The sequence below is a fragment of the Loxodonta africana genome, chromosome 4 (assembly GCF_030014295.1).
Source record: "Loxodonta africana isolate mLoxAfr1 chromosome 4, mLoxAfr1.hap2, whole genome shotgun sequence".
NCBI lineage: Eukaryota > Metazoa > Chordata > Mammalia > Proboscidea > Elephantidae > Loxodonta > Loxodonta africana.
The window spans coordinates 32,475,582-32,499,746 of NC_087345.1; the positions used below are offsets into that span (position 1 = coordinate 32,475,582).

The window sequence follows — 24,165 nt, forward strand, 5'->3', positions numbered from 1 at the left end:
GTTATTCCCAAAATGGCTGCTACAACTTACGTGAATGATATAAACATTTGGACCAGTGTTTGGCTGTAAGTCTGCTTTAAGTGTATGGAATTCATAAAGTTTAATTACGAAAGTGTCTGAGCTAATTCAATAATTAGAGAATGAGTTTGCATATGATTTGCATGCTTAATGTACTAACAGGCGAAATGTTCACATAACCCTAGCTTCACCCCCCTGGTCTCAAGCCTCAGCGCTATTCCCCACCCTTCCCCTGCAACCCATGGTACTCCCAGCTCTCACCATGTCTGTTCAGGCTCTTTTGAAAACTGCCTGTTGAGCTCAGCCGAGGTATATACCTCAGCTAAACTGTATCAGGGCTAACTTGAATCAGCGCTTGGTTTGAGCTGTCATATATCAGCAGAGACTGGAACAAAGGATCTTTTGATGCCGACCAGATCTTCCTTTTGTACCGTTCCACGGAGTTGCGTTCAAACTTCTGTTGTTCTGTTAACAGTGTTACCTGTGACTTCAGTGTACAATACCTGTTTGCTATGTTGTTGTTGCTTTATCGAGGGAGTGTGGAAAAGGGGGAGGTGGTTAATGGGGGAACTGCTGATAATTTGCTAGATTTGGGAAGAGCTTTTGTTTAAGATTCCATAGCTGCATGTTTCCAGAGTTTTAAACTCTTCTCATTCAAAAGTTATTACACTTGTCTTTAAAATAATATTAAAATCCACATATCCTACATTTTGAATTTTATACCAGTTTTTTTTTTTTTGAGAGACATCCCAGCCAGTGGAGATAATAAAAGTTTGAGAAGAGAAGGAAAAGAAAGATTTAAAATAGGAAGCCAGAGAAAAATGTAATCCCAAATTGATTGCAGTCCATAATTGCTTCTCCAAAATGAAAATTCATGTAAATATATAGAGAAACCGCAAAAGTCAGATGAGAAAAATGCTAAAGTGAGTATTACAGATAAAGTCTTAAGAATATCAACAAACTGGAGATAGGAAAATCAAGCAGTACGCCAGTAAGTCAGCAACTAAAGAAAAACTCACCTGGAGAATAACTCAGAACAGAGCATGAGAGAAGAGTCAGAGGGATGCTGACTCATCCCCCATCCCAGTAAGAAGCCTAGGAAATAGCAGGAGGGGAACCTTGCTCTTCTGGCAGTTCAGAGTGATCTATCTCAAGGAAAAAGCTTCAGGCTGAATACCTCTATGAAAAGGCCTGTCCATTTCTGAGGGACCCTAGAATTTTCTTCTGGTTCTTTAAAGCCAGTAAGAAATTTCCAGAAGGCAACACCTTTGTCTAAGCCTTTACCAACATTGGCAGCCACCAATATGAATTCCATCTAATACAAGTCCAAACTGTGCAGAAAAAAATGCTGGTCCTCCTCCCCAAAACACACATCCTATTTAAACCCTTCCTGGGAAAGTGTGGTTCTTAACCTTTGGGCGGTTCTAGATCCTTTCAAAGAATTTAACGGAAATTATGGACTTTCTCCCCACAAACACACTTACATCCCAAAGTTTGCATTCTTGTCCCAAACTCCTTGAAAACCCAAAGTTGAAAAAGCCTCCAGAGTGCCAGCCTGTTTGCTCGTACTTCTGTGGCAGTTGGTCTCTAACCAAGGTTTTATTTGGTTTTGGAGCATATGAGACCTTTTTATATTCCTCTAACTCCCAGAAAAGATCATTTCTCTTTAATTCTGTAAGACTAGCTGAATCCAGGTTAGAAGAGAGTGACTTGGGAAATCTGCCTGTTACAGAGCTTTATTTATGTCCATTTGAGATAAAGAACAGAATTTTCAAAAAATCAGATTCTTCACCCAGGAAAAGAGTAAGAAATCTCTTACATAATGTGTCAGTTAGACTAGAGCCCAGAAACACCTTACCAACACAGGACTTTCACTTTGTAGATGCCTATACTAAGTAGTTATAGTAAAAAAAAAAAAAAAATCAGGGAGAGCTAATCTCAGGGAAATCATAAATGAAATGACGGAATGTCTCTCTGTCTGTCTTAGTGGGTGTATATATTATATGATTTGTCATCTATGTGAATGTGCTTGTATTTGTGAATCAGGGTGCTCAAATACATGCATATGCACATAGGTCCAAACTTGGTATTTAAATGTTTAGTCTTCTTGGGTGATTGGGGTTTTCTGAGTAGCTGTATACATCCAAGACAGTCATGGTGGCATTATTTCAATACATTTGAATTCAGATAGGAGAAACTCATTGTCACCCATCAGTAAATTTGTCTTTTAAAATTGTGCTTAGAATCAAACTTACAGCACCTTTTATCCAGAGATATAAAATTATCCAAAGTAGATGGTACGTGTCATATTTGGAAATTGAAATGGAACTGTGACTTCTGAGTGGAAAAGCAACTCACACTGAAAATTTCAGACAATTTTAAAAACAAAATTCTTTCAAAGGTTGTGTGTTCTTTTCTGTTGTATCAGACCATCTATCAATTAGTAAGTCATTCATGAATATTTTTATGTTTTATTTTTAAATTATTTACATGAGGGTGGCATTCTAAAAATAAAATAATTCAACTTCTTCACACCTCAAAAGATTAACTCAGCTTTGAGGAATATGACGCTAATACATATAAAAAGTAATAAAAAGTAAGAGTAGTTTATGTACATACAAGACACCCAGACACATTTGTACATTTATAAGCACATGTGTATAAAATGAACTCAGGCTAGCTGTAGGGAATGAACTTTGCCTATTGCTCATATTACATCTAGAATAAATATGATTTTCAGACAGGAGACTGGGGAGAACCTTCCATCACGTTGCGACCTCCAAATGAAGCCACAGCCTCCACTCCAGTACAGTACTGGCAGCACCACCCAGAAAAGCTCATCTTCCAATCATGTGACTACAAAGCTTTTGTAAGTTAACCCATCTTCTGTATTTGGGTGCCAGAGGGGCTCGAGGGTATATTTCTGGTTTCCTTCTGTATGAAAATTATAGCAAGATGCCCAACACTGAAATTCCTGAATTCTTTTTCACCTTCTCTTTTTCCTAAGGTAGTCAGCTGCCTATCCAAAGAGAAAGCTCAAATAGAGCTTTATAACCGTACTGGTTTGGTTTCTAATATAGTAGTGTTTTTAAAAAAGAAATGTGGCCGAGCCCAATCTTAAAACAAAAATGAGTATAAATAGGGCACATATATACATTTCCACTCACTCACCAATGATCTCAAAACGTTGGGTCTTCCACTTTAAATACCAAGTTCTTTTCATTGTCATCATTAGGGTTAGTTTATTGTTGGTGTTGTTATTTTATTTTTAGAGGAGTCAACCAACTGCTTAGCTGAGAGTTATGAGTAATGTGAACAGGTAAATGTTCAAAGGATGCTGTAGGCTTTGTGGCAGGTGGTGGTTGTCATGACTACCGCAGGAAAAGCACCTAAGCCCTCTGTATTGAATTGAAACTGCCTCTCTTAATAAAATGTTTCAATTAGGGTAAACTTTCCTGAAATAACTTTTAAAAAAAAAGGATTTCACCGAGATCATATTCCTTAATTTGATGAAGATGTGGGCGTTATCATAGCAAATTAGGCTTTTTTTTTTTTTTCCATTTTGTGCTATCTGCTCCTCCTTTATTGCTTACTTATCTTGCAGCATTGGATTTATTTCAGCAGTGACCTCCTCAAAACTGCAGGATTCAAATGCTTGCTTCTTTCCTCAAAACACAAGCCCCAAATCCCTGCACTTTTTTGAACAGCATGCCTTTCTTCAAGGCCCTCTACCAAGCCCTCTGCTTTTGTGCCCTTGCACACCCTCCCTAAGTCAGGGGCTACACATCAGCACAACCGACCCCCAGCCCTGTTTCTGCGGAATGTCAGGGTGTCTGTCTCCAGTTGTCTCAGGAAGTGTCCTTTGAATCTCTTCTAAAATTATTTTAATTCACTTCTTTAAAAGATACATAGAGAGGAAGAAAAGAAGGGAAAAAAAAGATGGATAGAGAGCTTTTTAGATTTCTTTTCTTTTTTTTTTTTTTTTTTAGAAGGACACTGCAACCAACCAGTTGCCATCAAATCGATTTCAATTCATGGTGACTCCATGTATTTCAGAGTAGAACTGTGTTCCATAGGGTTTTCAGTGTCTTTTTTTTTTTGGAAGTAAATCACCAGACCTTTCTCCTGAGATGACTCTGGGCTGACTTGAACCACCAATCTTTTGGTTAGCAGCAGGACACATTAATGTTTTCACCACCCAGGGTCTCCTGAAGGGCATTAAAAAAAACTAAACAAAACCGGTTACCCTTGAGTCAGTTGCAACTCATAGCATCCCTATGGGACAGAGTAGAACTGGCCCATAGGGCTTCCAAGGAGCAGCTGGTGGATTCAAACTGCCACTTTTTAATTAGCAGCTGAGCTCTTAACCACTATGCCACCAAGGCTCCTGAAGGGCATTATAAAAAAAAAATGTTGCTGTCAAGTCGATTCCAACTCATAGCAACCCTATAGAACAGAGAACTGCCCCATAGAGTTTCCAAGGAGCACCCGGTGGTTCGCAGCCATATCACTTAACCACTGCGCCACCAGGGTTTCCTGAAGGGTATTAAAAAAAAAAAACAAAAGGAAGGAACCCTGTGGAAGCTTCAAAAGGTTGAGGAGTAGTCAACTGATACTAGGGCAAAATAGATATTTTACTTAAAACTATTTGCTCCCAGTCAGAACTTGAAGTGTGAGTGGCGTTTTATACCAGGGCAGTATTGGTTATAGTCACCTAACAGCAACCAAACCCATTGCCATCGAGTTGATTCTGACTCATAGGACTTCCAAGGAGTGGCTGGTGAATTCAAACTCCAACCTCTTGGTTAGCAGCTGATCTCTTAAACACTACACCACCAGGGGGCTTGGTATTTCCTAGCCTCTCTTATCCTTCTTCTACCTCCGTTAGGTCCTCCAAGTGTCAGTTTGCTACAGGGACTCAGGGATTCAGCTCTCTCCATTAGGAAACAACTGAGAATCACACCCTCTCTGCCCATGCCACCTCCCTCCCTGTTCTCAGGTGGATCAACCATAGGGCACACAGCTGTGAATGAAAAAGGTCCAAAAATGCCTCTCGGCCTAAGAACAGTCTAACGTTAATTACCTATGCAACCAAATAAGCCCAAATGGGGTACATGTTCTTAGCTTCTCAGCTGTCTCATGCAACCCTGTAATTACATAGATAGTAGTGTGATTTATTTTTGCAGACTTTGCTGCCTTAAAAAAAAATGGGAAAACATTTTTAGATGCCCCATTTTGCAGTTAAATATGATTTGAAAGATGGCCTCTTTAGAAAATGCTGCAATTTATAATAAAGAGCAATTTGCTACCCCCAGAACTTTTGGTTAATTCAGCTGCATTCTCCCGTTGGATGCACTGATTTCTTAGGATTAGTTACTGTTAGCTTTTAAAAGTTGTGCAACAGTTTACAGCCAGAAAACTTAGACCTGGGGATTTCATGATTTGTTTTTAAATCATTACTGATATTTATGTTCTCTTTTTCACAAACCATTGAATCTTTATTTTATTTTAGTATCTAGGTTCTATGCTGATAAAAGAGCTCAGGGGGACAGAATCAACCCAGGATGCTTGTGCAAAAATGCGGGTAAGTTTGCCAGATATTTTATTCCAAGTAGCTGAAATAATAAATACTGGGTATGGATATAAATTGCCACTTTTCAAATTACTCTTTTCTCTATCTGTGGGCCTGCTGAATCACACTGGTGTTACATAAAAAGGTGCTTTGGTTCTGTTGATGTTTATACTTGAACTTATCTCCCTGTAGTTTCAGGGCTTATGTCTGTTATTTGGTTTTTTTATATCATATTGCATTTGCTCTTAGTTGTTTTTAAAGCTTTAAAATGGTTTGTATCTACATTGCTCATTCTCCAGATGAGGGGAGGAATGATCTCTTCAGTTTATTACAAGAAAATGTTTTAAGTGCCCAGTTGGCATCCTGAGAATAATTCCTGAAAAGACCTCCAGTCAACTAAAAATTATCAAATGGAGAAGCACTGGGACCATATTATATAAAGTTTATAGTCTTTATGAGGCTTCTTAATTATTTTGCTTTTTTTTTTAAATGTAAGGAAAAAATTGAATCTGAATTAAACCATTTAAGGACAGTAAATGTTGACTGAATGGCAATGTCTGTGATTTGTGACTACTCCTGGGCTCCTAGGTGCCTGTTTTAGCCAAGCAAACCTAATCTCGCCCATATTACAGGTCCACCTTAGCTTTTTCTGTCCTTTGTCCCATATTCTTCCTTCCTTCATAGTAGTAGATGTAGAGAGAATATGTAGCTATCTGAGTAACAGTACAAGTTAAAAATGTCAGGTTGAAGGAACCCTGATGGTGCAACAGTTGAGCACTCAGCTGCTAACCAAAATGTTGACAGTTCAAATCCACCCAGAGACTCTGGGAGAAAGACCTAGCAATCCGCTCCCATAAAGATTACAGCCTAGAAAACCCTATGGGACAGTTCTACTCTGTCACATGGGACCACTGTGACTCAACAGCATCCAACAACAACAGAGAACAACAATAAAAAAAAAAAAGGTTAAAGAGAATATCAGGCTGATTTAATATAGCAGTTAATCGAAGCCAAACCTAAGGAGCCTAGCAGGTGAACCCTAGCTTTTATGTGTGGCATGTCTTTCATATGAACAGAGTTTGGTGGGAAATATTTAACAGCATATTATTGAACTAAAACAGTTATGAAGGTAAACATGGACTATGTAACATTCATGGAAAGCTAAATATGTGTGAATATTCATGAAATTGAAACCTTTGTATATGACTGCTGATTTTAATATTTTAGTCAATAGCAAAATGACTGAAATCATTATACTTCTATTCAAGGTAGAGTTATACTTGTCAGTACCAGTGAGTTTTTATCCCAGGTCCTGTGTGTAGATGAAGAAACTCTGATAGGTGTCAGTAACACAAAGTTCTAGTTGTGTTTCTACGAACTTGCCTTGTTGCTAGTTGCCGTTGCGTTGGTTCTGATTCCTGGCAATCGAATGTGTAACGGAACAAAACGCAGACCAGTCCTGTGCCATTTTACTGATCTCTGGTGTGTTTGATCTTTCCATTGCTGTGGCTGCTGTGTCAGTCCAACTCATCGAGGGTTTCCCTCTTTTTTTGCTTACTTTCTACTTTACCAAACATAATACCCTTTTCTAATGATGGGTCTTTCCCAATGATGTGTCCAAAGTAAGCGAGCCAAAGTCTTACCATCCTCATTTCTAAGGAACATTCTGGTTGTATTTCTTCCAAACTGATTTGTTCATTGTTCTGGTCTTCATTGTTTTGGTCACAATAAATATAACTGCTGATATTTACGTGCATTTATGATGTACCAGACTTCGTGCTGAATGCCCTGTATAATTATCTCATTTAATCTTTACCACAACTTAGGATATTAGTACAGTTATTATCCCCATCTTACAGACGAAGAAACTGGGGCCTTAAGAGGTTAAATAACTTTTCGGAGGTCATACAACAAATAAATTGCAAATCTGAGACTAGATTTCAGGTCTTTTAACCACTATATTCTTCTGCTTCTCCTGGGCCTATTTTCTTCCTTAAAAATTGAGAACATTGGACCAAATGTTCTTCAGCGTTCTTCCTGGTTTTATAACCATGATACTCTTGCATTCTAAATATATATCAGATCTAAATTACATCACCAATGAGAAAATGGGAAAGTTTTTCAGTCATCAAGCTTCATGATAATTTTAGAGATATTCATGAACATATATAAGAAATGAATCTGGCATCTCTGATTTAATATTATTAACTAAACTGAGTCCAGCTATTCAGTGTCGTCATCAGCATAAACATTGCACAGTGCACATATCACCACTGAAAATACACCAGATCTGTGATTTGAATTTTAGTCAATTTCTTGAAATTGAATGGATCTGAAATGCCATACTGACAGCAGTAACAAAGCCATCGTAATAGTCTCAGTGGAGAATAATTTAGTTAAATACATTTCTGTTGCTTAAAATGAAACTTAGAGAAAGCCATCTATTTAGAAGTCCTTCTTCTGTGGTGGCGTTTTTCTCGTTTGCTACCCTTGGTGTTTATTTTGAGCAGTTTACATGAAAATGGAAAGTTTATTGCTTCTTAGACTATCCCAAACCCGTATTTTCCATCTTGATTAAATAAATATATCTGTTTTTGATACAGTAGCTAAAGCTGCATTCATTGGGCTCACTGGAGCCTTTCAAAACCAGAAGTGCGTGTTTGATTTGTTTTCTGGGACTATTATGAATAAGAACTCACCAACCAAAAAGCAGCATAGATCTCAACTTTCAGTTAATTTTCACTTTGAACCCGAAGATGCTATTTTCTGTTTTCAACATGGTGGCATTTTCAGCCACAACTCCCAGAATAATCACATTTCCCATGGGAAATACATAAGACAATGTAAAAAACCAAACCAGACCCATTGCCATTGAGTTGATTCCGACTCATAGTGACCCTGTAGGACAGAGTAGAACTGCCCCATAGGATTTCCAAGGAGTGGCTGGTGGATTCAAACTGCCAATCTTTTGGTTAGCAGCCTAGGTCCTAACCACTGTGATACCAGGGCTTAGTTACTGTAAAAAAAAAAAAATTTCAAAACGCTTTAACACATTCCCTTTTGCCCAAGAAGAAACCTCTCAGAAGACAGACCTGGCAATCTGTTCTGAAAGGTCACAGCTTTGAAAACCCTATGGAGCAGTTCTGCTCTGCACAGGTGGGGTTACCATGAGTCAAAATCAACTCAACTGCAGCTAGCAACAACGGAAACATCTGGAGTGCTTTGTAATCAGAACTGGTTAATTTCTAAGTTTAATATATTCATTCATCTCTGATGTCCCCTCTAGTTCTGAAATACGGTTTTACACTAATTTTATGGTATTTTTGTTATATGCATAGTATTTCAATTAAGATACACTATAGTAAGCTAACATGCATTAGATATAGTAATTCGCATCATTCTACAATATGAAATTATTTCATTCTTTATTTGTTCAAAATTTTCCCCCTTCAAACTGTCGTAAGATTTATTCACCGTGGATCCAAACTCTAAATAATGCCCCCTTATCATTATCTTCTGAGTTGTGTTTAGTGAAGAGGAGTCAGTAGCAACTTGCCTTGAACTGTGATAATATTTTATTAAGTAAAATTGTAATTTGTGCCTTGTCTTTTAGAGTTTTTTTCTAATAAAAGCCTAAGAGATCAGGTATGCTTTGATACTGAGGTGCACTTATAGGCAGCATGATTTTTATGAATTATTTTCCTCTTTACTAGTACACTTTGGCTGCTTATTTCTTTTACCATAATACTTTTACAGACATATTTGTGCAAAATTAAATCTGAAAACTTATATTAGTAAATATACAATTAAACAAATGTGAGTTGTAAGAGACGTCTCTTTAGCCTGAACGTATTCATTTTGTGCTATCTTTTATGTTACTGGTTCAGTTTTCCAGTTAAATCCATGCTCAGAATCCGTCTTAACTTCTGAAAGGATTCTTAAGGGATGGCATTAGCCCTGGGACCCTGAATACAACGCCCCTCCTAACATGTTCCAAATAGTACCAGGACCTTTCCTCTGTTTTAGCTCACATTACATTGTATAAAAGGAGCCCTGGTGGTACAATGGTTAAGCGCTCAGCTACCAACCTAAAGGTTAGGGGTTCAAACTCATCCAGCAGCTCTGTAGGAGAAAAGACCTGGCAATCTCTCCCATATGATAACAGGCTGGAATACCCTTTAGGACTGTTCTACTGTCACATAGGATCACTATGAGTCAGAACTGACTCGATGGCACACAACACAACAAACACACTGTAAACATCTGGTTATTCATACCCTACCCTACCCTGGAAGGCAGGGACTGTATTTGTACCCTCAGCGCCTGGTACCTCATAAGGTTGTTGTGATGATTTTAATAAGATAATGTGTGTAAAATGTCTAGTGCAGTAAAATCTCAAAATGCTGGCCCTTCCTCCAGATGTTTGAAAAACTAGTTAATTTGTTCATGTATTTGCATTGGATTACTTGCTTTGTTTTTCCCCAACTATTACGCTTTTTTTTTTTTTTATGCTAGTGCCTCCGTCCTTACCCTGGTTTTCTGTGTACACAGTCTGTAAGAGAATATTCAAAACCTTAGGAATCCTGCACTCTTACTTCCAGTTTTAAAAGGCAGTTGCCAAAAAGGAAAAAAGAAGCAACGTCAAGAAGAGAAATGTAGAGAAGATGGTATATATAATTTTGCAGTCTTATATTTTTGGGAGGCAATTTGTTCCCAGAAACCCTGGTGATGTAGTGGCTAACTGCTACAGCTGCTAACCAAAGGGTCGGCAGTTCAAAGCTGCCAGGCGCTCATTGGAAACTCTATGGGGCAGTTCTACTCTGTCCTATAGGGTCACTATGAGTTGGAATCGACTCGATGGCACCAGGTAGGGTTTTGGAATTTGTTCCCAAGTAGATTGGAGGTTGCTTCTTTTAAATAACATGTTATCAGAGTTGGATCTTACAAAGCAGTAAATACGCTCCTTTAGCCTTTCAGTGCTCTCTGTGGTGAGAGTAATTGCCACCTTGGAAATCTAAGACATACAGTGTTTGGTGAAATGAGGGATTGGCTCTGGCCAGCTCTGGTTCTCCTGTTCCATTTTGCCTCTCTGGGTGCATAATTCCATTCCTCAGCCCTGAATTTTGCCCCAGGGTATAATTATCACTAATATACTTCCCTAATTAAATATACTATTAAGAAACATCTCCTACTGTAAGAGGAGACCATTTTATTAAATTTAATGCTCTCTGAAATCTTACTTTCTCTAACCCCGTAGTTGATGGTTCAGATTGTTCACAGGTGTTTGTAACTAAGAAAATTGCTCTTTAAAAAAAAAAAGAGAATTCTGTTTTTAACTAGAATATCATGGAATACTGGCCTTCTTAATGTAAGGAAATAAGGAAATATTTCAAAATTATTTTTTAGCCAGGAATAAGAAAATTTTTCAGCGTGTTTAAGTTGGAACCTTTATTTCCCAAAGGCTCAAGCAGTTTCACTGTGGTTCAGACTTCTCACTGAGCCTGCTCCCCCTTAGCTTGTTTGATTTTTAAACTTTCAGTCTGGAAGAAGTTCTGAAGTATACACTTTCAAACATAGATTTTCAAGTAAAAGTTTGTTCCATGGTAGAAAATGTGAAGGCTTTTGTTTCTCTTTATTATGCCTTTTTTTTTTTTAACTTTTTTTTTAATTGTACTTCAGGTGAAAGTTTACAGCTCAAGTTTCTTATACAAAAATTTATACACATATTGTTATGTGACCCTAGTTGCAACCCCTACAATATGACAGCACACTCCCCCTTTCTACCCCAAGTTTCCCATGTCCATTCAACCAGCTCCTGTCCCTTTCTGCTTTCTCATCCTGCCTCCCGACCTGACCAGAGCTGCCCATTTAGTCTCCTGTATCTACTTGAACTAAGAAGCACACTCTTCATGAATATTATTTTAAGTTTTATAGTCCAGTCTAATCTTCATCTGAAGAGTTGGTTTTAGTTTTGAGTTAACAGAGTCCAGGGGCCATGTCTTCTGGTGTTCCTCTGGTCTCAGTCAGACCATTAAGTCTGGTCTTTTTTACTAGAATTTGGGTTCTGCACCCCACTTTTCTTTTTCTCTGTCAGGGACTCTCTGTTGTGTTCCCTGTCAGGGCAGTCATTGGTGGTAGCCAGGCACCATCTATTTCTTCTGGTCTCAGGCTGATGGAGTCTCTGATTTATGTGGCCCTTTTATTTTCCTTGTGTCTTTGGTATTCTTCATTCTCCTTTGCACCAAGCGGGTTGGAACCAATTAATGCATCTTAGATGGCCTTCTGCAGGCTTTTAAGACCCCAGACACCACTCACAAAAGTGGGATGCAGAACATTTTTCTTAATAAACTTTATTATGCCCATTGACCTAGATGTCCCTCAAAACAATGGTCCCCAGACCCCAACCCCTGCCACTCTCTCCCTCAAGGTGTTTGTGTTCAGGAAACTTATTAGCTTTTGGTTTAGTCCAGTTGTGCTGACTTCCCCTGTTTTATGTGTTGTCCTTCCCTTCGCCTAATTCTTGTCTATTACCTACTTAGTGAATTCCCCTCTCCCTCCCTCCCCACCTTCGTAACTTATTATGCTTTTAAGGAAACGAATTGGTAGTGGGGAGTAGGTTGGAAAACTTGAAAAGAGTTAGGTTTTAGAATTAGATGGGAATGTTAAATTCAAGAAACCTCTTTCCTCGTCCTTGGAGGAGATTCATGTTTAGTTTGCTGTCCTCGTAGAAATCCCTGCTATGAGGAATTGTCCTTTTCAGGGATGATTCCAGGAATTACATCTCAGGAACCAGGGTGGGACACAATTCACAAACAATTGTTTTTAAAAGTTTCTGTTGTCCAAGTTTCAGGAAAGAATCAAATATTTTGCCTTTCACTCTCTTCCAATATTGCCATGTGAATACAGGTCTGATCCTTTAAAGGTGTGTGTGTTTGTGTGTGTGTGTGTGTGTGTGTGTGCTGAAGTAGCCTTACACTCAAATAAACAGCCACATTTTTAACTCCTACTGCCCACCTTTGCTCACATGTTTCCCTTTACGAACGTTTTCCTAGAGGCCTACCCAACAGAAGACCAAATAGTACCAACCATCTTATTCCACACTGGTTTCATACCTCAATTTTCTGTATTTTTTATTTTTGTTTTTATTGTTCTTGTTAGCAGCATTTTTCCCCATAGAACACTTTCGTTGCTCCAAATCACCGAAACAGTTTATGTGCTCCTTCTGTCTTTAATTCCCACTTGTCTTAAGCTCTCTTTCTAAATGTGTTGACTGAATCAGTGAGTCATTGGCCCAGGTATGTTGCTCTGCTGAATGTTCATTGTTGCAGCCACCATTTCGCTACCCTGATAACATGTCACAAGCCAGGCAGTTACTCAGCTGGGCTCAAAGATTTTGATTTTGCTTCTGCTGTCTTTCATGGTGAGGTATTGTGCTTTAGAAAGGGACTTTCTAAGCGAAAACCTCCATCCTCAGAATAATAATAATAGCTAAAATCTGTTGGTGCTCCCTACATGCCAGAAACTCAATTATCTTATTTAATCCCCACAACTCTATGAGATAGGTGCTGTATTAATATACCCATTTTACAGATCAAGAAACTAAGACAGAGAGAGATTAAGTATCTTGCCCAAAGCCATACAACTAGGAAGGGGTCGAGCTTAGACAGGAACCTGCCTCCTGGGAGAAGGAGCTCATCAGTGAGTCCCTTCATAACTTCAAGATGAGCACATACACACAAATCCTGAAGTTGTACTTACCAGTGATGTGTTGAAACATTCCATGTGTTGGAAAAGCTAGCAAGCAGCCACCTAAGATGCATCAGTTGGTCCCAACCTACCTGGAGCAAAGGAAAATGAAGAACACCAAAGACAAGGAAAATATTAGCCCAAGAGACAGAAAGGGCCATATAAACCAGAGACTCCATCAGCCTGAGACCAGAAGAACTAGAATGGTGCCTGGCTACCACCAATGACCACCCTGACAGGGAACACAACAGAGAATCCCTGATGGAGCAGGAGAACAGTGGGATGCAGAACTCAAATTCTCATAAAAAGACCAGACTTAATGGCCTGACTGAGACTGGAGGACCCCAGAAGACATGGCCCCCTGACACTCTGTTAGCCCAAAACTAAAACCATTCTCAAAGCCAACTCTTCAGACAAAGATTTGACTGGACTATAAGACATAAAATGATACTTGTGAAGAGTATGCTTCTTGGCTCAAGTAGATATGTGAGACTAAATGGGCAGCTTCTGTCTGGAGACAAGATGAGAAAGCAGAGGGACAGGAGCTGGTTGAATGGACACGGGAAATACAGAGTGGAAAGGAGGAGTGTGTTGTCACATTATAGGGAGAACAGCTAGGATCATGTAACAATGTGTGTATAAATATTGTACGAGAAACTGACTTGAACTGTGAATTTTCACTTAAAGCACAATTTAAAAAAAAATTCCATGTGTTGGCTTTTTAAATTAAAATAATAAGAAATGTTCTCAACTTTATTTTGTTTCTTATTGTATAACAAAAGCAATACTTTTTGACCGTTGGCAAATTAATTTTAAAATAGAAATAGGTAAAGGAGAAATAAAAACCACTGTAATTGTACCACCCAGTAGTGACCTCTGTCACAGAATAGTTCAGTTTGGTAGAAAAGTGATGCATGTGAATGCGTGAAGAGACAGTCTGGAGAATTAGGCATAAACATTCCATTACCTAAGTCTTCTGCAACTGGTCTGATTATTTCCGTGGAATAAATCGCTAAGCATAGAATGGCTGGATCAAAGGATATACACATTTTAAAACTTTATGTAATTATTACCAAATTGCCTTCCAGAGAAATTCCAGTTTACGCTCCTAGAAGCAGTACACATGAATGTGTTGATGTTTGCTGTCACATCTCTTGGTTGCATGTACTTCGTATCTGCGATGTGTTCCTAGGTGACGGAGAATTGGGGGACTCTCATGAGAAGCCATAAACCTTCAGGGCTTATCAACTCTATTTTGTTGTAACTCTAGATTCTGTCTTTATGTGGCTGAATGCTTTATTTTATGTAAAAGCTTTATACTTTCACAGTCCCTGAGAAACCGTGGAAGAACTAAATGTTGTTGTTGTTGTTAGGTGCGGTCGAGTTGGTTCTGACTCACAGTGACCCCATGCACAACAGAACGAAACACTGCCTGGCCCTGCGCCATCCTTACAATCGTTGTTATGCTTGAGCTCATTGTTGCAGCCACTGTGTCAATCCACCTCATTGAGGGTCTTCCCCTTTTCCACTGACCCTGTACTCTGCCAAGCATGATGTCCTTCTCCAGGGACTGATCCCTCCTGACAACATGTCCAAAGTATGTAAGACGCAGTCTCCCCCTCCTTGTCTCTAAGGAGCATTCTGGCCGTACTTTCTCCAAGACAGATTTGTTCGTTCTTTTGGCAGTCCATAGTATATTCGATATTCTTTGCTAACACCACAATTCAAAGGCGTCAGTTCTTCAGTCTTCCTTATTCATTGTCCAGCTTTCACACGCATATGATGTGATTGAAAATCCATGGCTTGGGTCAGGCGCACCTTAGTCTTCAGGGTGACATCTTTGCTCTTCAACACTTTGAAGAGGTCCTTTGCAGCAGATTTTCCCAATGCAATGCATCTTTTGATTTCTTGACTGCTGCTTCCACGGCTGTTGATTGTGGATCCAAGTAAAATGAAATCCTTGACAACTTCAATCTTTTCTCCGTTTATCATGATGTTGCTCATTGGCTCATTGGTCCAGTTGTGAGGATGTTTGTTTTCTTTATGTTGAGGTGCAATCCATACTGAAGGCTGTGGTCTTTGATCTGCATTAGTAAGTGCTTCAAGTCCTCTTCACTTTCAGCAGGCAAGGTTGTGTCATCTGCATAACGCAGGTTGTTAATGAATCTTCCTCCAATCTTGATGTCCCGTTCTTCTTCATATAGTCCAGCTTCTCCTATTATTTGCTCAGCATACAGATTGAATAGGTATGGTGAAAGAATAGAACCCTGACCTACACCTTTCTTGACTTTAAAACAATCAGTATCCCCTTGTTCCGTCCAAACAACTGCCTCTTGATCTATGTAAAGGTTCCTCATGAGCACAATTAAGTGTTCTGGAATTCCCATTCTTCGCAGTATTATCCATAGTTTGTTATGATCCACACAGTCGAATGCCTTTGCATAGTCAATAAAACACGGGTAAACATCCTTCTGGTATTCTCTGCTTTCAGCCAGGATCCATCTGACATCAGCAGTGATAGCCCTGGTTCCGCGTCCTCTTCTTAAACCAGCCTGAATTTCTGGCAGTTCCCTGTCAATATAGTGCTGTTGCCATTTTTGAATGATCTTCAGCAGAATTTTGCTCGCGTGTGATATTAATGATATTGTTCCATAATTTCCACATTCAGTTGGATCACCTTTCTTGGGAATAGGCATAAATATGGATCTCTTCCAGTGAGTTGGCCAAGAATCTGTCTTCCATATTGTCTGGCATAGATGAGTGAGCACGTCCAGTGCTGCATCTGTTTGTTGAAAAATCTCAATTGATATTCCACCAATTCCTGGAGGCTTGTTTTTCACCAATGCCTTCAGAGCAGCTTGGACTTCTTCCTTCAGGACCATCAGTTCCTGATCATATGCCACCTCTTGAACTGGTTGAATATCAACTAATTCTTTTTGGTATAATGACTCTGTGTTTTTCTTCCATCTTCTTTTGATGCTTCCTGCATCGTTTAATATTTTCCCCATGGAATCCTTCACTATTGCAACTCCAGGCTTGAATTTTTAATTCAGTTCTTTCAGCTTGAGAAACGCCAAGCGTATTCTTTTCTCTTTTGGTTTTCCATCTCCAGCTCTTTGCACGTGTCATTATAATACTTTACTTTGTCTTCTCAAGAGGCCCTTTGAAATCTTCTGTTCAGTTCTTTTACTTCATGAATTCTTCCTTTTGCTTTAGCTGCTCAACGCTCAAGAGCAAGTTTCAGAGTCTCGTCTGACATCCATCTTGGTCTCTTCTTTCTTTCCTGTCTTTTCAATCACCTTTTGCGAAAATTTCTTCATGGATAATGTCCTTGATGTCATTCCACAACTCGTCTGGTCTGTGGTCACTAGTGTTCAACGCGTCAAATCTGCTCGTGAGATGGTCTCTAAATTCAGGTGGGATATACTCAAGGTCATATTTTGGCTCTTGTGGACTTGCTCTGATTTTCTTCAGTTTCAGCTTGAACTTGCATATGAGAAATAGATGGTCTGTTCCACAGTCGGCCCCTGGCTTTGTTCTGACTGATGATATTTAGCTTTTCCATCATCTCTTTCCACAGATGTAGTCAATTTGATTTCTGTGTGTTCCATCTGCCGAGGTCCATGTGTGTAGTCACCGTTTATGTTGGTGAAAGAAGGTATTTGTAATGAAGAAGTCATTGGTCTTGCAAAATTCCATCATTCGATCTCTGGCATAGTTTCTATCACCAAGGCCATATTTTCCAACTACTGATCCTTCTTCTTTGTTTCCAACTTTCGCATTCCAATTGCCAGTAATTATCAATGCATCTTGATTGCATGTTCAATCAAATTCAGACTGCAGCAGCTGATAAAAATCTTCTATTTCTTCATCTTTGGCCCTAGTGGTTGGTGCGTAAATTTGAATAATAGTCGTATTAACTGGTCTTCCTTGTAGGCATATGGATATTATCCTATCACTGACGGCGTTGTACTTCAGGATAGATCTTGAAACGTTCTTTTTGACGATGAATGGAACACCGTTCCTCTTCGAGTTGTCATTCCCAGCATAGTAGACTATATGATTGTGTGATTCAAAATGGCCAATGCCAGTCCATTTCTGCTCACTAATGCCTAGGATATCGGTGTTTATGGGTTCCATTTCATTTGTGACGATTTCAAATTTTCCTAGATTCATACTTTGTACTTTCCAGGTTCCAATTATTAATGGATGTTTGCAGCTGTTTCTTCTCATTTTGAGTTGTGCCACATCAGCAGATGAAGATCCCGAAAGCTTTACTCCATCTACATCATTAAGGCCGACTGTTTTTTGAGGAGGCAGCTCTTCCCCAGTCATCTTTTGAGCCTTCCAACCTGGGGGGCTCATCTTCCAGCACTATATCAGACAATGTTCTGCTGCTATTCATAAGGTTTTCACTGGCTAATGCTTTTCCGAAGTAGACTGCCGGGTCCTTCTTCCTAGTCTGTCTTAGTCTGGAAGCTCAGCTGAAACCTGTCCTCCATGGGTGACCCTGCTGGTATCTGAATACCAGCGGCATAGCTTCCAGCATCGCAGCAACACACAAGCCCCCACAGTACGACAAACTGACAGACACGTGGCGGGAAGACTTAAGTAAGTTTTGTTCATTGCTCTGAAGACTGAGAGCTGCAGCTAAACGCTAACTAAGGATTTTTGGAACTCACTCATCAAGAGGAGAATGATGTGTTTTGATAAATTAGCTTCCCTCTGAATTAATGTAGGCTGCAGTACAAGCCACGTTTGCATGCAGAGTAGCAGAGGTGGGTTCTGACAGCCACTGTCAATCAAACCCATCAACTGCATTTCAGAGTGGTAGCTCTCAACGTGCAGTCCCAGACCAGACATCTGGAAGCTTGTTGGAAATACACATCTCAGGCCCCAGCTCAGACTTGCTGACTCAGAAACTCTGGGAGCAGGGACCTAGATATCTGTTCCTTAACAAGCCCTTCAGTGTTCCTATGCACTCTCCAGTTGGAGAGGAGTCCCTGGGTGGCACGAACGGGTAAGTGCTCAGCTGCTAGCCAAAACTTCGGCAGTTCAAACCTCTTCCAAGGCACCTAGGAAGACAGGCCTGGGGATCAGCTTCCAAAAAGATCACAGCCTTGAAAACCCTATGGAGCAGTTCTGCCCTGTACACATGGGGATGTCATGAGTCAAAAATGACGCGATGGCAACTGACAACAACAACAGTTTGAAAATCACTGCTTTGGTTCATTGGGCATTCCATAAAGCCTACTGTGTAGGTAAGCTGAAGACCCTGGGTGGTGTAAATAGTTAACATGCTGAGCTGCTAACCAAAAGGTTGGAGGTGTGAGTCCACCCAGGGGTGCCTTGGAAGAAAGGCCTGGTGATCTACTTCTGAAAAGCCAACCATTAAAAACCCTGTGGGGCACAGTTCTACTCTCACACACATGGGGTCATCAGGAGACAGGATTGACTTGACGGTAACTGATATTAGTAGGTAGGCTGGCCTGGGTAGAATCATTCTGCCACTGTATCTGGAAACTATCCAGGGCTAGAAAAGAGAGCTTTATGGGGGGCCAGGTGTTGGCTAGAGTTTGTGTGCTACAGAAGCAGTACAATAGTCTTGCCTTATGCCGGAGTAGTTTGAATGGCTGCTTGCCTACTGCCTGTTCTTGTCACATGGATGTGGTTAGGCTCTGTATTCTCCCAGCCTTTGTGTCCGCGTCCCTGTGACCAGCAAAGCCCTTGAGAGGTCACATACCCTCATTTCCCAGCCAAATGAGACTGACCCCTAAGTCATTAGTGACAGTTGAGAGCCCAAAATATTTTTAAAGACACCCAGAGGGAGAAACTCCCCCGCTGCACCTAGTGATCGTTGTGCCCTCTTGAGAAGTCTTCCCTTTTCTCTCACAGCCTGCAATTTGAGACCGTTTCCTGTTGCAAAAAGAAGACCTATCTCTTCTCTCCTGGAGGCTGAAAAATCAGAGGATTGGTGAAGCTTTTTCCACCCCATAGGAATCTCTTAATAACTCTAATTGTATCTGTGGTTTTCTTCTGAGTTCTTCCAAGGCGTCCACGCCTGGCTCTGGGCACCAATACTCTGAAAAGTTTGTCAAGTTCCCTGTGTGTTCAGAGGTTGACACTGTGGTTCCTCTTTATAAATCCAGCTTCCTGCTTGCTGCCACACATTCGTTCATTTGCTCCTTCACTTGACAATTATGTGTGTCTTAGTTTCCTGATGCTGCTATAACAGAAGTATCTCAAGCAGGTGACTTTAATGAACAGAAATTTATTTTATCGTGGGTTAGGAGGCTCTAAGTCCAAATTCAGGGCACCAGCTCTAGGAGAAGGCACTCTCTCTGCTGGCTTTCAGGGAGGGTTCTCTAGCCCTAATATTCCTCCGTTTTTTATATCTCAAAAGTGATTAAGTTTAAGACACACCCTACACTGGCATGGCCTCATTAACATAAGAAAGAAAACCCTATTCCCAAATGGGGTTACAGCTACGGGTATAGGAATTAGGATTCCAACACACCTTTTTTGGGAGATACAGTTCAATTTGTGGCAGTATATTTCAGCAGCTTTTAGATTGAATCCTATTAAATTGCAGATATTTAACCATTTTTGACCCTTAAAATGGCAATTTATTAGAATTCAACCCAAGACTATGTACCAGTCATTATGCGGGAGACAAAGTCAAGAAGTGTGGACAATCTTCAAGAAACTTGCCTTGTAGTGAGGGAAACAGACAATGCTGAGACTCAAGGCAGTGGACGTAAAGAGAAGCAGAAGGTCACAGGGTGAACTGGGAAAGATGAGTAAAGCCAACCGTTGGCCTGGGACACCAGGGAAGGCTTCTCCAGAAAGTGGCATTTAAACTGAGTTTCAAAGGTTTTTTTTTTTTTTTTCAAAGGATGAGTTCCTTTCAAATTACTGATCGTCATCTGCATATCTGTTATAGCCCCCGCAATGTAGCCAGTTCCTCTGCATACAAAGCCATCACAACAACACTTATTTTGTATGTTTTTTAATCATTCAAATAGGGAATTATTTGGTCCTATTTTAATTTACTTGCCGAAATTAAATATAATTAAGCTTTGAAACTAAGAAAAATATAGCAGAATTAATAGTTGTGACTCAGCCCTGAATATTGAACGAGAAAGCATTCTCAGGGCAGCCATATACAGGTTAAAAATATACTATAAGTTGGATGGCAGTAGACCATCTGGAATTCTTTTCCCCAAACTGTGCTTGAAATACACTGTAAATTGTCAGGGTATTACAAGAATGAAGGGCCAGAGACACCCTCCCCATGGACTGCCCCACTCTTTTCCCTCCCTGTGCCGATTTGGGGCACAAATGGTTCTTATTAGGGACACAAGCATCATTCCAAACTCAAATCCAACATTACAGCTCACAACTGTGAGTGCTCCCCATCGTAACTCTCTTTGTTCTCATTCACGCTTGTGAAAGCCGTGCGCTGAGATCAGAGATCCCCTTCAATCTGAAAAGAACATTGGAATACTGCTGATTCTACACTAGAAAATGGGAAATTACTTATTTTTAGGACAGGCTTTAAGGCTGAAGTAAAAGGACCAGTAGTGAATTCTGACCTAAAACAAAGATTCTGTTGCTGCTGTTGTTGTGTGCTGTAGAGTTGATTCCAACTCATAGCGACCCTATATGAGAGAGTAGCACTGCCCCATAGGGTTTCCTAGGCTGTACACCCACTCCTCACTTATCGACTGTCTCGTTATCTGACATTGCAAATTTACAACAGTGGTAAAAAATCTACTATCCGACTGTTTTTCACATTAACAATGTACATCTGGCAGTAGCGAATGCCAAGTTGTGAGGTGAAAATAACGCTATTATGATTAGGAAACCCTGGTGACGTAGTGGTTCAGTGCTACAGCTGCTAACCAAAAGGTCAGCAGTTCAGATCCACCAGGCGCTCTTTGGAAACTCTATGGGGCGTTTCTACTCTGTCCTATAGGGTCGCTATGAGTCAGGATCAGCTCGATGGCAATGGGTTTGGCGTTTGGTTTTTACGATGATTAAGGTTATGTGTCAATTTGCCTGGGTCATAATCCTCAGTGGTTTGGCTGTTATGTAATGATGTAGTTTGGAAGTTATGTAATGATGTAGTTTGGCAGTTACGTAATAATGTAGTCATCCTCCATTTTTATGTAACACCAATTTTCACATAACAACCTGGTCTTGGAACCTAACCATGTCGATAAGTGAGGAGTGAGTATAATCCTTACAGGAGCAGATTGCCAGATCTTTTCTTCCACAAAGCAGCTGGTGAGTTGGAACCACCAACCTTTCAGTTAGCAGCCAAGCACTTAATTGTTGCATAATCAGAGCTCCTTTATAAAAATTCTAAGCAGTACATAATTTCTAATTAAAAAGAAAAAAAGATGGTTATTTCTTTTCCTTGGTGAATCAAAAAAAAAAACTCTACTTTTATGAAATGTTCTAAAACTGCCCAATTATTTTAGTTACCAAGACCCCAGTACTTCAGATAGTCACCTCCAGATAAGACGTTATGGTCTGTGTTCTGTTTAATGCTTATAGGCTAGATAAATATAAGTGATGCGTACAAGGCTGCCTTTGCATTTATGATTTAAAGCTGCATTTTGTTTTAGGTTTCAGAAATGTGGCATTTCTATATAACCAAATATATGTTTCTCTTGGAATAATAAAAGGATGATAATCGTGATGTTGGAAACTGTGGACAAAATACATTTGAATGCTCTTTGCAAGAGAGCAAGATGCTGTAAAGGTCAAGGGCATTTTGGGCCTCACCCATGAGTACTCCATTGTTTAGGGACTCAAGGCCCTCGTTATAAATTAGCCTGTCCTGTAAAGCTGGCGCTAAAGGTAGGAATTTCAGGACTCTGGGAAAGCTCAGAAATTCCACAATGAGCACGGCATAGAAAAGAGCAACTAGAATCAAAAGAGAACCATAACATAAGGTTTGCCCTGAGCATTTTACTGAGGAGATAGGCCTGGAGAAGAGAATTCTGTTTATACAAATAAATAAGGCTTGAGCTTTTAACATAAACATATGAGATTATTACTCACACAAAAACTCAGCAAAGCATGCAGACAGGTCATAGAAACCAGTGTTCCTCGGAGCATGTTCTGTAAGCTTGAGCAGTGAGGTTCAGAGCTAGTACCTCCACCCCTGAGAAGGAAAAGAAGGCGACTCCAACACTGAGGAGAAAACAGGGAGGGTGGCATTTAGGTTGCCTGTGATTGCTTGGGAGCTCCATGCTCACATTTCAATATCTGTAACACCTTAATGAAATGAAATGGACGTTTATTGGATTTCTTGCCTCCCTGATTATTCTCCCTGAAGACTCAGTATACTGGCCTTCTGTCTAATGCATTTTCTTCTTTTGTTAAAGTTATGTATGAAAAGACCGCTTTGAAAGCTCTTGCAAAGTATACCATCAAGAAACCCCCTAAAAAGTGGTTGGATTCTTATTCTTGTAAAAAAATATTCTTATAGAGAGTATAAATGTCTTAAAGGAGGAACAGTACTTTGAAGACGTCCCACAGTCCCTTTTCACCCCAAAGCTGGCCAGGGTCCATCATCTTCTTGTCAAGGGACTCGGTGGCATTGGAAGGGCAGTTTGGTCTCCACATTGGAATGCGTGACCACCTCCAGTGCCGCCTCCAGTTAGGAAAGCAGGGATTCGTGGGACCTACCAAAGAAACAGGCAGATGGCCATCCTTTATCTGTTCTTTGTTCAGCTCAGCTGAGCATGTGATGTGGAGTCCTTGTATTATGACAGAAACCACTGCTGATGGCTTTATTTCAGCCCAAAATCATGTGCCTTGATTTGTCCACCCTTCAGCTGTGCTCTCCCTTTCACTGACATTCATTAATGGTATATTGTATTCCTTTCTGCTTGCTGCTGCCCCTGTTCTCCTGAAGCTGCTCTTAATAAGACCAACAACAAATTCTATCTAGTTGCTAAAGCCAAGGATTTCACCCAGTAAACCCAATAAATATAGGAGCACCTACATGTGCCAGCCACTGTGCTAGGCACAGTTTTTTAGTCCTTTTTTAGTCCTCATTGCATTCGACACTGCTTCTACCTTCTAAGCACTCTTCTGCTTGGTTTCCATCATAGTGCTCTAAAGTTTCTTCTGTCTTCATGCCAGGTCCAATTCATTGGCTCTTAGTCCTCCACCCTGCTCCTTAAATATTAACCTTCCTCTGAGATGCAGTCCTTAGCCCCTTTGTCTCTTTTTCTCTCCTTGAGCTTCCTCATCTGCTGTCATGTCCTCTGCCATCCCGTCTCTGTGGATGGATTTCCAGATCTGATTCTTACTTTCAATTTCCTGCTGGACATCTCCACTTTTTTATCAAACTCAGCACGTTCAAAGGCACTTTCATTACGTTTATGCAAAAGCATGTTTCCTTCCATTATTCCCTAGCTCAGTCAAGGGCTTCATCATCTGTGACATCGTCCCATTCATTTATCTCCCACAGCAGATCAGTCAGCAGATCTTCTCCGTTCTTCCTTATTGATAGTTCATTCACTAGAGGCCCACTTCCCTTTCTCCAGGACTCCTGCTTTAACACCCGTGCTTCGGGTTCTCATTTGGCTTTGCACAACAGCTTCTTGTCTCCCTACATCCAGCCTCTAACTGCTCCAGTCCCTCTTCTGTCAACCACCAGAGCTGCCTTTCTGAAACACGGATCTCATTGTGTCACTCTGTACTTAAAAACCTCCAGTGCGTCCCCACTCTGCCATCATGTGGCACAGGAAGTCACAATCTATCACACCTACCATTCTAGCCTCATCTCCCACCATTACCCCCAATCC

At 40.3% G+C, this 24,165-nt stretch overlaps 1 protein-coding gene across 14 annotated transcripts in view; it reads left to right on the forward strand.

The window, feature by feature from the left end:
* The window catches only part of ANKS1B (ankyrin repeat and sterile alpha motif domain containing 1B), a 1,402,370-nt gene that overhangs the window by 1,338,643 nt on the left and 39,562 nt on the right, over positions 1–24,165 (forward strand). For all 14 annotated transcript variants that reach the window (XM_023559966.2, XM_023559973.2, XM_003405282.4 and 11 more), the window contains 2 exons: positions 2,759–2,887; positions 5,531–5,602. In XM_023559966.2, coding sequence (XP_023415734.2) covers positions 2,759–2,887; positions 5,531–5,602 — 201 coding nt within the window. The remainder of the gene's footprint in view (positions 1–2,758; positions 2,888–5,530; positions 5,603–24,165) is intronic.